Here is a 15,393-nt window from a genome sequence, read left to right on the forward strand (position 1 = left end):
GTATGGAATTATAATTTTATTTAAAATGGAAAAAAAAGAAAGTAATTGTAGTGTAAAGGAGACTGAGCAGTAGCATTTGAGTCGGTGTGGGTTTTTTCACTTTGCAAATACAACTCTGAGATGTTATTCTCTGGTTTTTTTTCCTCCAGGTTAGCTGCAAAGTGTCACAGTTCATCTACCTGTACCTGATGGGCTGCAACTACTTTTGGATGCTGTGTGAAGGCATTTACCTGCACACTCTCATCGTGGTGGCTGTTTTTGCTGAGAAGCAACACTTGATGTGGTATTACCTTCTTGGCTGGGGTATGCAGTTTCACCTTCAGTATCTTCAGGGCAATGCAACCTCTTCCTCCTTTGGAGGAGAATTCAAACAGCTGTACCTTTGCTTTTCTGAGCTGGTTGCTTTGAACAATGAGCACACACCCCTCTGCTTTGTCTGTAGTGTTTTAACAGGCTTAGAGATACTAATGTAGGAAGTTGTACATGCCTCTGTCTTTGCTGAAAGAGAGATTCTGTGTTTCTGGAGTCAGGAAACGACTCCTCCTTTGTATAGAGAAAATAGTCTCCTATTTAAAAGAAGACATTAAGAAGCAATTATTCATTGTTCCTCAACTCGAAGATGTTTATTCAGGAATGAATGTTTTCAGAGAAGTCTCGCCATGTCTGGGGAGGAGGGTCAGAACTGAGTGAGAGATGGCCACAGATTTATTTTTCCAGCAGTTCCATTTGACCTGTATTGTTCACTAGGCAAACACCAAATAGCTGTAGCTGAATGTCCTCATGTGGTACCAGTATCAAAACCAACAAGCCATATCTGGTCATTTCAGATGAAGAACAACAGCATGTTCACAAAGGACAAGTGAGGGCTTTCTCCTCAGTGTCAGTGTACTGGCACGTCCAGCTATAACCTGACTTGCTACTTGTGTCACTAGCTGTCCTGCTGCAGACACAGCTGGGTTGTGGTTCAAAGGCACTCAGCAGTGTCTGGAAATGAAGTACCACCAGCGTATCAAGGGCCCCAGGGAACTCATTCGTTTGCTCTTTCTAAATGTATTTGATTTCCAGGGTCTGTGTACCCATTTATTGCTGAGGACTGATTGTTGCATTCTACAGAGTTACTATTTGTTTTACCTTTCCCTTCTGTCTGCTGGTGTGAATTTTCTGGCCAGACGTTGGGACTAAGGTTCCACAAACGCCTCAGAATGAAATCTGAGAAAACCAAGATGGAATTGGTGCCTGTCACTTCATTTGCTCTAGGAGTATATACTGTGGATAAGGTGAAAATTCCGAAGGTTCTTGCAAGAAGTGTAAGTTTACTTAGTTATTAGCCAGGTTTATATATAAAGCAAGCAGTGTTTTCTCTTCACAGGTTTTCCGCTGATCCCTGCCTGCATACACGCCGTTGCCAGAAGTTTGTATTATAACGACAAGTAAGTACTGCCTCAATTTGCTTTGCAAAACCTTTCCATTTTCTTTCAGGGAAAAACCAGAATATAACAGGGAGTAAAATGCCAATTTTAATTGTGGGTTTTTTCCTCTTTGTTTTCTCTAGTTGCTGGATCAGCTCTGATACTCACCTGCTCTACATCATCCACGGCCCTATTTGTGCTGCACTCTTGGTAGGTGTTTTGCAGATAATAATTGGATTTTCTTCATGGTATTATGAAGCCGCTAAGAGCCTTAAAGCTAACATCTAGAGGTCATTGTCAGGACTCTCACAGAACCTAACAGGTGCTTTAGACACACCAGATAAATAAGTCTTGGCTATATGAAGGAGCTGTACCACTGGTCCTATGAAAAACTTGGGTTTTGCAAAATTATCATTACACTGAAATGTTAGTGTCAAGGAGTGAGAGCTTGCTTAAACAATGGAAATGTGTGAAAGTTATGAAACTATACCATCTTCCATGAAGTGACTTCATTTTCGCTTGTAAGATCATTTTCTTCTTCCCAGCAGAAAGGGGGAAAGGGAAGTCCCAGCAGACTTCTCCAAGAAGTCACACTGAAAACAGTGTGACTCCTCATTTCAAAAGTGCTGAATCAGTCCTAAGCTGTCAAACCTTCTTTCCATTCACAGGAGTACTAAGAATGTCCTAAGAATTCTAAGAATTCTACTGGAGGCTTAGTAATTGCCTCTGTGTGGTTGATTTGGGCAGAACCTGCCCATTCTCTTCGCAGTTTACACATGTGTACTTCCCATAGGCTTGCATGTTTCATGAGCTGACTGAAGGTGTTCTTGCATTTTCTTGCCTCAGTGCAATCAGTAAGTTTATTTGAAAGCCTTGTAGGAATAACAAAGATTAAGCACAGCTGCACATGTTGCTTATGATCTGAAAATACCTTAAAGGAGTTGCTTTCCTTTCTGGTAATGGAAGAATGTCATATGTCAATTGAGAAAAGACAAGCCAGGGACAAAGATGTTAGATGAAGTGCATGTGTTTAGGCTGTGTGAACAGAGCCCTCATTTGCTTAAGCAGCTTGCTTGCCAGATACAATTTTCACACTTTACTAAGCATGACCTGCTTTAGGAGACGCTTAAGCAGCAATATTCAATTGCAAATTAGATAACGAGGGAGAAGACGCTGTTTCTACTCGCAGGAGCAGTAGCTCAAATAACATGAAGGGGACTGTCAGGTGGGTGCCAGGGAGAACTGGCAGAAGCCAATGGGAATTGAACTCTTGCACATCACTGAAAATCCAACAATTACATAAAGCTAACAATAATGCTGCCTTTATGGTCTTTGTTATTATGTAACTGTGACAGATCCCTGCCAAGGAAGCTGGAAGTGGGAGCAGACATAGGTTACATTTTGATTGGAGTTGTCTTCAGTTTGCCATTTAATTGCAATTGTTTGCCTAAGCAACCACAGTTAAAGAATGAAACAGTAGAGGGTGGTGTGAGTTTCTGCACTGGACAGAGATTGCTCAAAAGGAGGTGGGGAACAAAAGCAATTGGGTGGTGAAAGCAGTAGCAATGTCAGTGTTCGTTTCAGATGTACCAGTGCCCAGCTGCTTTTGTTTGCAGTGGTGCCCCAACAGTGGATTTTGATTTAGTTCTGCCATTATTTACATAAATAATATTCCAGGACTGTTTGTTTTGCCTGGTAATGATGTTATGTGTTAGTGCCTTGGACTTTGAAAGCCTTTGAAAAATGCAAACTCTTCTAGCAGAAGAAGTGTACTCAGTGAAGTGTACTAGAAGGAAGTGCAGGAGCTCCTGGCTTTGTCATCAACTTATTAATCACTTCAAGCTGGACTGAGAACAAGATTCAGCATTCACATGCCCAGCTTTGGAAATGCCCACAGCCAATTATAAAACTTGTCTTGATGAGTAGAGGAGCTCTGCCCAAGAAAGCCAGGCTCAAGCAGGCTAAGATTGATGCTCCATAGCTATGTTAAACACCATGCAATGGCTGCCAGCTAGTGTCTAAGAGTATCCAAGTTCTGTGAACTGGGGATGGTTTGTTTCTGTCATCCTCAGCAGAAATTTAACTACATAGAATTATATAATCTTAGAATTGTCTGGGCTGGAAGAAACCTCCAAAAGTCATCTAGTCCAACCCCCTCTGCAGTAAGCAGGGGAATCCTGAACTAGATCAGGTTGCCCACAGCCCTGTCCAGCCCCACCTTGAATAACTCTAGAGGTGGGGTCTCAACCACCTCCCTGGGCAACCTGTTCTAGTGTTCCACTTGCTCCTAACATCCAATCTGTATCTCCTCGTCTCTAGTTTGAAGCCATTGCCCCCCACCCTGTCACTGCAGGCCATTGTTAAACAGTCTCTCTGCGTCCCTGTTGCAAGCCCCTTGCAGGAGCCTTCTCTTCTCCAGGCTGAACAACCCTGGAGAAGAGAGTGCTGGTAAGCGTTGCCATACTGCTTAGCACAAACTCAGCATGCAGAGATGTACAAGTGTCAGGGACCTGAGGAGAGCTGAATTCAGAAACTGCAGCAACTATTGACTCAAAAGTTCAGCTAAGCTCAGAGCCACTCTGAAGGCAGAACCTAAATTCTCCTGAAGTATCAGTGTTGGTTCTTTTTCTCCAGGAATCCCTTCTCTGCCTTTGTTTCCATCTGTGTTTGTTCAGTTCACTTTCCAGGTCACTATGGAGCTGCTGGTATTTTACTCTGTGTGTGTGTGTGTGTGTGTGTGTTCATACTGCAGCTAGCACACAGGACTCCTCTGAGGCTTCCCAAGGCAGCACAGGCACGGTGATGCTAATACATATGCGAGTAGTTCCACTGGCCTACTTTTGCTTACATGTAAAAACCCATGCACTACCTGCCTCAAATCAAGACCTGTTTTCACCAGTTTAAGAACCAGTTCATCCTGAGCTGCTCAGGATGAATATAAAATACTGTTCAACCTGTATTTGTGACAGAATAGACAGACACATCCAAAACCAGGGCAGCATGCTTTTACTGACTCAGGCTTCTTCTCTGTCCCCTGCTTGGCCTTGTCCATCTTTTTTGTTTGCCCTAACCCCTCTTTGTGTGCTTCTTTCTGGATTTTTGATTAGTTTGGTGGCTAAGTGGAACCACTAGTAACATTCTTTGTGTTTCAGCATGTCACAAATAAAATAGTTTGCTGGGTGGTATTTTCTGCCTAATGCTGCATCTCTTATCTTCACTTAGCATTTGAGGATGGTGCTGTAGGAACTGGCCACAACATGAGAGGGCTGAAAACTCTGTGCTCCAGCCATGCTGATGTTCAATGAGCAGATATAAGGAGGATTAAATTTAGAAATGGAGGAAGAAGTTATTGTCTGTGTGTACTATAGGAAGTTGGATGAGGATCGTGGGCTGCATAAAATCTCCACAAATCCCTTGAGAAAGAATCAGAAGACCTTGGTTGCTTAAACAAAGCTTAGAGGTAGCTGGAGACTTCCATGAGACATTCATGCAGTAGTTTCCTATGTAAAACAATTTCCTGTTAAAACGATTTAAATAGCATGTAAGAGGAATATAAATAACCTCACATATCTGTCAGGGGCCTTGTTGCTATAACAATGCACAGCTGTTTATCATGAAAACCTTCACCAACATAAAAGAATTCTGCCAGGCTTGTGGAGGACATGGTGACACGCATGGGCTGAAATGGCTTCCTGGCTTGCATTTGTCCTACGGGGAGACAGAGGTCTCCCACCCAACCCAGGAATTCCTAGGTCTTTCAGAAGGTAGCTGTCTGTCTCCATCTTATGGCATCTTCCCCTGTCCATACCTTTTGTCTCTGGATAGTTGTTGGCAAGAACGGAATATGGAAGCAGAGCTAGGACCATGCTCCTCTAGGTCTCTGCCAGCCATCATGGGCACCTAAGCAGCAGCTGTTTTGCAAGGCCATGGGACTGGCTCAGCTCTCCAGGTTTCTTCTAGCTGTAGTTTCTGTAAGGGGCTGCCATTGTTGTATGATAGGTGAGGACAGGGTGTAGTCATCCCTAACACTGCTCTTGTGCTGCTTACTCACATCTTAGGCTGTGGGATGAGTGTGTGTCATAGTTCTGTGGATGTTTGCAGTGAGTGCTCAAGGGCTGAAAGAGCCAGTGTGCATAGCTGTGATTTCAGTTAGGGGTGAACTTTCCTTTTAGTGACAGTGAACAAACAAGAAAAGCCTTCACAGCTAGAGAAATCAAGTTCCACATGCATGAGGATGATGGAGAGCATCTTGTTGACACTTGCTCCATTTGCAGTGCTGCTGAATGATCGGAACATCACCCACTGTCTGAATGTTCAACCTTGCTGTTTGTTTACAGCAGCCTGTGGCTCCTGGGAGCAGCATTTTAATTGCAATGGTATTGCATCTTTTTACTTTTCAAAAATTCTGTTTCTTCTCTATGAATTTGCCAAATCTGTATTTCAAAACTAAAAAAGGCAGCTTTTTGAAGAACCATACTTCACTACAAACAGTGAGGAATGTCATCCTCTTGCTTGAGCAGCCTAAAAGGGTGGCATCATGTGAAAAACCTCATCACTCCCCTGTGTACTGTTACTGTGATGGCAGAGAGCTAGGGGTGTGGGCTGCTGATGCTGGAAGGTGATCTGGATGGATACTTGCCAAGTAAGACAGAGGAAGGGATGTGGATAGCCCACCTGCAGTTACTGAAAGGTGTTTTCAAAGAGTTTGGACCTGTGTTTGTTGTATATTTGCAATGCCATCCATCTCCTATGAGTTTTGCTGAGTTTCTGGGTTGCCTCAAAACCACGTGGGATTATTTTTCCGACTCTCTTCAATGTTTTCTTTTCCAACAGGTGAATCTCTTCTTCCTGCTAAATATCGTTCGTGTGCTCATAACCAAGCTGAAAGACACCCACAAGGCAGAATCCAACCTGTACATGAAAGCAGTGAGAGCTACCCTGATTCTCGTGCCACTCCTTGGCATTGAATTTGTCCTGTTTCCATGGCGACCAGAGGGCCGGATCGCTGAGGAAGTTTATGACTATGTGATGCACATCCTCATGCACTACCAGGTAGGAAGCATTAAACAGTTTTTTGCTCACTTGAGAGAGATAGCAAGTGGCATGTGAGGCAATATTCTTATCAATTGCTGCTTTTTTCCATGATGCTGAATTGTCATGTCTTAAAGGTAAAAAACCCACCATGGTAGACCACCTGCCCAGTGCTTTTAAGTAATCTCTTTTTAGAGCTTATTTGCTACCATTAGGTTTGTACTGCATTTTGTGTGCTCTGTAGCTAATTCTATCAGCAGCCTCTAGTGATCTGACACCTGGGGAGAATCCCTATGCATCTGAAATAAAGCCAAATGCTTTCCTTTTTGTTTTACAGGGTCTGCTGGTGGCTACGATTTTCTGCTTCTTTAATGGAGAGGTACAGTAACAGTTTTTAATACTTTTGTGCTCCTTTCTCTATTTTGTGTCAGCAATTAAAGAGAAGTAAACCAAATTCTAAATCTAAAATTGTCAGGTAAAAATAATTAAAGTAATAATAATCTGGCTACTGAGAGCAGGGCTTGGGAAGAAGTATGCCACTGTTACTGGCATCATGAAAGTACCTTCAGACTGCCTCTTTTGTGCTGAGCAATATGCATGTCTCTTGCTCATATAAGGATTTGAAGGCACTTGTCACTTAGATATCAGTTCTCAGTAAATAAAATGTAAGAGTATAATGTAATTCATTATCCAGAAGGTACCTTTGTCTCTCTTAGAACCTGTATAGCATCTGCTATCCTGGTGAGTCACTGTACTTGGTCTTTCTGCAGCAGGAGCAGAGCATACTGCATACTGCATGCCTGTTGCTGTGCTGGGATGCTGTTGTGTGATGGCAGTTCTTTGAGAGAATTTTAAGCTGACGTTTGGAAAACTGTTTTTTAGCCCTGCTTGGGTCAGAAATATGTGTTGAGTAAGAAATGCACTTTCAAAGACCCATCCTCAGTTGATTCTAGGAAGAAACTTCCTTATTGTTACGTAAGAGAGTTGTGTCATATTTCAGTGGTGTATGGTATTGAGCTTGTACAGGAGAACTAGCTGTGCTGTTGTCTTGGATAGATTATGGCCCTGTAACTCTGGGGTGCACACAGTGACCTTCATCAAAAAGCTCTGTCCCCCAAGCTCTAGTGAGCACACATGCAGAGACTTACAATGTAAGAGACAGTGGTAGAAAAGCTAAAAAGTAGATCTACAAATTCTTTATCTGGCTCTTGCTTGTGAAAACCCAACCCCAGGACAAACAAACACCCCACCAAAACCCAAACTGATGCTTTTGCAACACTTTGGCAGAGGAACAGTTGCAGTGCTGCACTTTACACATCTGTTTGTTCATTTGTTCTACATCCAGTGCAGTTGCAGTGTATGGCTGTAAGCAGATGTGTGGGAGTAACCAGATGTTTTCAAGTGACTGGGGCCTTAGTTGCTTCTAGCAGATGTTGCAAAGTTGTATTAACGTGCTTATGTAATGGTACTTGACAGTCATATTGACTTACAGGTAAGGAGCTGGCTAATAGCTCAGTTCATTCATCCAGCTCCTCCCTTCCCCTGTTCTTAAGTCTGAAGCTGGCTGAATTGAAATGAAACTTCTGTGGGGGTGTCAAGGTTTATCCCCCTACCTAAATATATAAGTCTTGGTGATTTGAAGCTTTTCTGATAAGGAACTGAAAAAGATGAGGAAAGGCTTTGTCACAGTGTTGAGGGTATGGAGCAGTGCTTTGGATCTGATTTTTAACATCAAGTAGATCCAGGTTCAAGTCCCCACTTATGTATTTGATTCAAAGCAGAACACATCATTAATAGTCCTGGCTCTGATTTGATCACTTGCCCACATCCAGCAGTGATACTTCACACACTTTCCCTCCTAAATTTTATAGTTTGGAATGAATCAAACAAAAAATTTGTGCTGCTTCAGTGCAAAAAGCAGGAGGGAAACCCTTGAAATCTCTGCAATCTCTATGAAACAACATTGCCCACTGTTCAGCTCTGCCTTTTAATCCTTGTGGATCTTCTGAGGCTACTTTATAACTTACAGTCAAACCCCTACGTTTGAAAGGCGATAGAATTGTTAAGTATTGTATCTCTTAATATTCCATTGTTGTAAACTCTCATTTTTCACATGTTCTCTGCTGTTGTGTGAGAAAAGCAAACCTGAGTCATCCTCAGTTTCCTCAATTCACCATGGTCTGATCAGGGGTAAAAGATGAGCTCTTCCATAGCTCCCAAAATGGTAACAGATGAATCACTTCTGGCAGGATACTGTTAAAAGGGAGGTTTAGCCATTTTAGCACTGGTTAAGGCTTTTAATTTTTAGACCACATGCCTTGACTTTGTCAAACATACATGTTAGTATTTGCTCTCTGTACAGTGGAAATTTATGCTTTTTAAACCAGTCTGTGTTCAGTGCTTCAGTGCCAATAGCAGTCTTCCAGTGCCTGAAGGATGGAGACTGAAGCCATGGCCCCTCAGGGTATCACTGTAGGCCTTTGACAACTACCCTCATGGTAAAGAGCTTGTTTCTAACATCCAATCTAAATCTACTCTTCTCTAGTTTGTTTGCAAACTTGGAACAGGTTGTCCAGAGAGGTGCTTGGGGCCCCATCCCTGGAGATACTCGGGGTGAGGCTCGACAGGGTTCTGGGCAACCTAACCTAGTTAAGAATGCCCCTGCTGACTGCAGAGGGGATGAGACTGGATGACCTTTGGAGGTCACTTCCAGCCCAGACCACTCTGATTTTATCATTCTATTCACTTTTTTTAGACCTTGTTTAAGAAGGGACTTAGAGCTTTATAAAGAACTGCATCAGCAAGGAAATCCATGAGGAGAATGGCAGTGTAGTTAGGACAAATGTCTGCACATCAGAAAACCTGTTTCCTTTGTCTGCTAAGAGATTCTGCTCCTGGCATGCCAGCCTGCAGGCTCAGGGGTGTTCCATTGCTGTTACAGACTCTTGCTGTCATGCCAGTGCCTGAAGAAAGCCTGCAGCTGTGGCTTAGCTGCTATGAACAGAGTGCTGTTGTATCATCGCTTGTTCCAGCACTGCCTCCTTAGAGACTGAGCAAGAGAAGAGGCAGCAGAGGTGTCAATGTTTGTCTGTAGTAGGTCTGTGCTGAATGCTGATACTGGGATCAGCACTGACAATGGGGCAAGGAGTTCTCCAGTTGGACTTTAAGCCATTAAAAATGCTAAAAGCTAATTCTTGGCACTCCCCAGTTGCTGCTGCACCTTTTAGTGTTTTCTATACCAAATACCCGGACCCAAGCCCTGCTCAAGTGTGGTGGCTTGCAGGCTACCTCTGGTGGGGGAAAAAATAAAAAGGAATAGAAGTGGTCTGCCTGCAGAGAGCTCTGGAGAACAGGAAACTAGGAAATGTAAGAAAAATAGCTGGTATGTCCTGCTGACTGTAGCCAAGGATCACCTTCTTGAGCAGTCTGTCAAATTCAGTTCTAGCACACACTGCAGCTGTGCATCCCAAGCCTCCTACAGACAAGGGTGTATGTGCCAAACCTTCATCTTTATCTTCTGTGGCAGGGCCTCCCTAAGGATGCTCTCCTGCTTATGTGCCAGCATCCTACAGAGCACCATGCTTCTTGACTCTTCATCTTGTTTTCCTGTTTGGGTTGGACTAGAGCAGCCTTGGGGGTGACAGGCTGCAGCCAGAGCAGAAGCTTGTCCCAGCTCTCTGATAAATCAGTGGAAAGATTGCTGGTGAGCTATTACTAACAGGTGCTAATTAATGACATATCCATGGTAGCTTTGGGGGTTTGGGCGGTTTTTCCTTTCTTTCCACTGGCTTTGTAGTACAGATTGTGGCCTCAGGTCTGCAAGATTCTGCAATCCCTTTATCAACAGGTGAGGTGGTAGCATGGGGTGTTTGCTCCTTGTTGGCTGCTGAAACGTTTCATTTGTTCTGTACTGAACATCAAGCTCTAGTATGTTAAGGAGCCCTTCATGAAACTCATCAAAAAGAAACATTACTAGCTAAGGTGAGAAAGCAAGAATCTGCCCACTCAAACTGGCATCTTTGCTACTGACTAAGAAATACAACTGTAGTTATTACTTTACTTTCTGTTCTTAAATGTGTTGCTTGTTACCCTTTCTGATAACAAACAGCTCCATGCAACTGCTCAAAGCTGTTCAGTTTTCACTTCATGGGTGGACGTGCCTGTGGTTAAACAGAAGGTAATGAGTAGTGATTCTTCTATGTATGATTGATTGGATGGCTTAGAGGAGGCTGAAGGACAGTAATAATAAACGAAAGGCTGTAACATCCTGCAAGAAGAGAGCTCTGGGGCCAGAGGTGAGATACTGAGTCAGCAGTAACAGAGAGGCTGTGGGAAAGGTGCCAGAAGCATGTGGCTTAGTTAGAAATGCTCCGAGAGTGCATGATGGGCACCAGGGCAGGCACAGAGGAAGTGGTATTTACCTATACAGGAAACACTAATTATAGGAAGTGAAAACCCAGCTGGTTTCTCCCTAGAAGCAGCCTGAAGGCATTTGTCTTGCAGGGGCACTGATGGTTGTCTTCAGGGATAGGCACTGACAACCCATCCAGGTCTGGTTTACAAATGTTATTAACAATTGAAAGTGAGACAAACTAAGAAGTGTTACTGAGGCAGGCAGGAGGAGTGTGGGGCAGGACCTGACTGTGAGGCTTTTTTGCAGCCTGGCAAGTCTAGTTTAATTCTCAGGCTCTGCCCATAGATTCCTTTAACCTTGAAGAAGCCGTTCAGTTGCAGTTGCTGATGTCCTCCCATCTTGTCAAAACCATCTTGTCTAAAGTGGAACTTATTCAATGCTTATTTTTTTTCTGTGTGCATCTACAGCAGACCACTAATCTTAGTGGGGCAATTGACGATGGAGAGGAGAACAAATGCAACGTGGCTTAGCGATGTGCTTTAAATCCAAGCCTCCCTCTTGGAAAAGATGGCTTTATGAGGGGTGACAGGAAATGTATTCAAGCCATGAACATCTTTAAGGCTAGAGGTTGCTATGCAATGCTAATTAATTCATCAAAACCTTCCCATGATGAAACAGGAACTCCATTTAGTCTGGGAAGAAAGACAGTATTTGGGTATGGAAAGCACTAAGATCAGATACTCAGAAGCATTTAAGGCACTGATCACTCCAGTGGTTGTAGATTTGTGTTGAGATGTTTGGAGTAGATTGGCATGGTTTGATGAGCAAAGAGCATCCCCTTTGCCCAAGAATTCGAATTTCTTATGGTACTCATTTGACACTGCTTCCCTTGCCCTTGAACGTTTTCATTTTAAGGATTTTGAGAACTATGAAGAAGTTCTTTGAGCAAAGGCTTCTGATACCAGCCTGCAGGAAGTCTAAAAACAGCATCCCTTCTCTATTTTTATTTTTCATAATTAAAGCTAGAGTAAAATTAGACAAAAGAAGCTGTTGTGTTAGGGAAATGGAGAGCAAACACCAAAGAAACCCTGAAGACCTATGGAAAATCCTAAAAATATTTATCTACTCTATCACTGTTTAAGTGGGGGAAAACACTGCTCAGTGGTTAGTTCTTGTGTGTAACGAGGTTGGTAAGAGGCCTGGAGCACAAGCCCTGTGAAGAGAGGCTGAAGGAACTGGGATTGTTTAGCCTAGGGAAGAGGAGGCTCAGGGCTGACCTTATTGCTGTCTGCAACTACCTGAAGGGTGGCTGTAGCCAGGAGGGAGTTGGTCTCTTCTCCCAGGTGACCAGCACCAGAACAAGAGGACACAGTCTCAAGCTGCACCAGGGGAAGTTTAGGCTCAAGGTGGGGATAAAGTTCTCCACAGAGAGAGTTGTTAGCCACTGGAATGTGCTGCCCAGGGAGGTGGTAGAGTCACCGTCCCTGGAGGCGTTCAAGAGGGGATTGGACGTGGCGCTTGGTGCCATGGTTTAGTAGTGATGAGGTCTGTGGTGACAGGTTGGACTTGATGATCTTTGAGGTCTTTTCCAACCTTGTTTATTCTATGAAAGTGAAATGAAGGTGAAGGAGGCCTGTGGCTTAGGGTGCAGTGCTGGATAAATGCCAGTGCACCCCCAGCACTTGCCAGTCTGTGCAGGGACACTTTATGTGCAGAGGCTGCCTGAAGAAGAAAGTAAACATTTGTGATCTGTGGGCAGGGATTTTTTAACATTAAAAAAAAAAAGATCTCAAAAAGCAACAAGAGTCACTACTACCATTCTTAGCATTCCTCACTTGGCATCTTCACTGAAAGACTAATTCCCTGTGAATTTCATGAATGTGACACTTCATCAATCCAGTATGCACAGGTGTTTAACCATATTGTAGGAGAGGAAGGCTGCCATAAACATAACATCCTTTCAGAGGGGACATGTAAACCAGCTGGGGCCTGCAGCTATTTTATCAGCTTTATTTTTAGCCTTGGTAGAAAGAGAGAGTTCAGGGAAATTGGCCTTCTACTCATTTGGTTAAGGTACAGTCAGAAATTGGGAAAGGCTTCCTTGTGCCAGAACCATGGCAAATGTAGATTGTAGTTTCTTGAGGGTAGGAGAATTTAGAGCTGCTGAGGATATGGCCTTTGGAAAAACCAGGGGGAAGAGACGCAACCTTTTTTCATCTGTAAGTCTGATCTGTCTGCTTAGGACATCACAGAGGAGAACACAAAAAATTCTGCTGCTGCTCCTGTAAACCCTGCTGTTCTTGAGCAGTTAGTACACTGGAGTTGTACAAGGTGATTATGGCACAGCAAACTGGCCAAAGAATAGCAGCACCTCCTTAAACTGTAAAGCTTTCAGAACACCCTGTGTGAGAGATCACGTGCGGGTACCCCCACTTTCCAGGATTACCGAGCCTTGCTTCCTATTGAGCTTAGCCACCTTCATCATGTGCCATGTCACTCCTGCATCAAGGAACGATCCTTCCAGGTGGTTTATGTGCACTTGTTCTCTGGCACAGGTCCAAGCTGTTCTGAGAAGGCACTGGAATCAGTATAAAATCCAGTTTGAGCACAGCTTCAGCCACTCGGATGCCATCCGCACCGCTTCCTACACCGTGTCGACCATCAGCGACGTCCAAGGCTACAGCTACAACCACGACTGCACCAGCGAACATTTGAATGGGAAGGGCTACCACGACATGGAGAGTGTTGTGCTGAAAACAGAAAAGCTGTATGGCTGACCACCCAGGGCTCAGCACACCTGCCGGGCTTAGTGCCCTGAACTCCAAGTTTGAGTGAATGACTTCACGGCCAGCAGATTTTGCCTAACTTGGGATGTGTTATTCTCCTGAATGATGCAAACTAAACCAACTCCTCCTTCACCTGTATGTATATATCTGCATATATACATATGTTTGTTTCTGTGCATCTATATAGTATGGACATCTGTACATATATATCTATATATGTATGTGCATTTATATGAGGATACAAACTTTGCCTCTTCAGTTTCTACTGTGTAGACAAAGTTGGCAATTTTTTGTACAAAGGGAATCAATGAAGGATTTTTTACTTACTTTGAAGGATTTCTTGCTTACTTTGAAGGATTTCTTATTTTCTTGGCAGTTTGTATGACTGTTGTGTTGAAGCCACTTCGTTTGCCTATAGAGTGTAAATACCACACTGTATTGTCTTAATTCAACCTAAAACAGAGTGAAGGAAAGCAGTTAAAGTAGGTGCAATAATAACAATACGTTGTCCAGGTTAGTTTTGTGCCCAGCGTTTCACTGCTGAAAGAGCCCAACGGGTAGTCTGAGACAGCAGGCAGATGGTTTTGATCTGGCCAGTTTGTTTTATGCACTATTTGGAACCAAGCATAGAGACACCAGTGCAAGTCTGAGACTCTCCTCACCTCCATACTGCACTGTATGACTTTACATCAGCCTTCAAGCAACTTTATTTAAGTTATTTTTATATATATATATAAGGATGTCTCCTTCTGAGGCTTGGGGAAGTTTCTCACTGGCTCTACCACAGACAAGATAGCTGAGGCCTTACTACTAGAAGGGAAAGTAGTAACCTGGGTAACAGTAAATCCTTCCAGACACTATCTCATAACTGCAGCTGATGGAATTTAGCTGTCTGCTTAAAGAATTTATTCAGCTGGGAAAAGATCATGCACAGAGTTTGTTGTAACCATGTTGTTGTTTTGTTTTAAGTGTTTCCCTGGCCATATACTTGATAATTTATTTCTTCATCCTTGGGGCAAAGGTTTGATTAATTTGACTTTTTTTTTTTGCCTGAGACAAGGGTGCAGGACTGAATGTGGTGCACACGATGTACTGCCTTCAACACCAGTCTGTCAGAGTCAGACTAACGGAGCAAACCGATGCTATTGTCATCATTTGCAAAGCGCAGTGTAAAACTTGTGTGACAAAGGTTCAAAACTTTCTGGATTGAGAATTGTAGTATTATTTTGGAGTCCTTGATTCTGAATCTCCATCTCAGTTACTCAGCATAGAACAGTACTTTATAAGTTGTTTCTTTGGCCCTGCTGATGAATAAAGGTCTTGCTGACAGAGAGAAGGCTGTCAGGAAGCTCTTGAGAAAACATCTTTGTATCAGTCTGGATTTTTGTACATCTTTCTGAAGTGGACTGACAGAAATGCTCAAGAGTGCAGGCATGATGAAGAAAAATCTTACTAAGACTCATAAAAGTTGATTTACTTTACAGGTAAGTCTGCTCCAAATGGGGAAAAAACAAAGTAGAAGACAAGTAGATGCTGGAGTTGGTAGACTCTGATGCTAATTAATGTCTTCGGGTGTACGCAAGTCAGTGAAAGAAAAGACAATCCTGAGACCACTTCTGTTTTAGGTTGTTGCATTTTTATATGAACAACTGGATTTTAACACTTTTGTCAGTAGCCTTTCTGTAAGCTTTATGAGCATGGAGTTAATTTGCTTGTCACAGCCTTTATTGGTTTGTGACTTCATAAGGTTTTAAATGCTTTGTACTTGTTTTAAATGCTTTGTACTTAGAAGGAAAACACTAGGAGGATGTGG

General features: G+C 43.1%; 1 protein-coding gene across 1 annotated transcript in view; it reads left to right on the forward strand.

Moving 5' to 3' along the window:
* CALCRL (calcitonin receptor like receptor) overlaps positions 1-14,541 on the forward strand; it is a 64,314-nt gene extending 49,773 nt beyond the window's left edge. Inside the window, exons 8-13 of the mRNA XM_009911200.2 lie at positions 150-303; positions 1,370-1,430; positions 1,553-1,619; positions 6,243-6,461; positions 6,778-6,819; positions 13,350-14,541. Of these exons, the coding sequence (XP_009909502.1) occupies positions 150-303; positions 1,370-1,430; positions 1,553-1,619; positions 6,243-6,461; positions 6,778-6,819; positions 13,350-13,571 (765 nt within the window). The 3' untranslated portion in view covers positions 13,572-14,541. The remainder of the gene's footprint in view (positions 1-149; positions 304-1,369; positions 1,431-1,552; positions 1,620-6,242; positions 6,462-6,777; positions 6,820-13,349) is intronic.
* Positions 14,542-15,393: the final 852 nt, after the last annotated feature.

This window comes from Dryobates pubescens, chromosome 37 (genome assembly GCF_014839835.1).
Source record: "Dryobates pubescens isolate bDryPub1 chromosome 37, bDryPub1.pri, whole genome shotgun sequence".
NCBI classification, from domain to species: Eukaryota; Metazoa; Chordata; class Aves; order Piciformes; family Picidae; genus Dryobates; species Dryobates pubescens.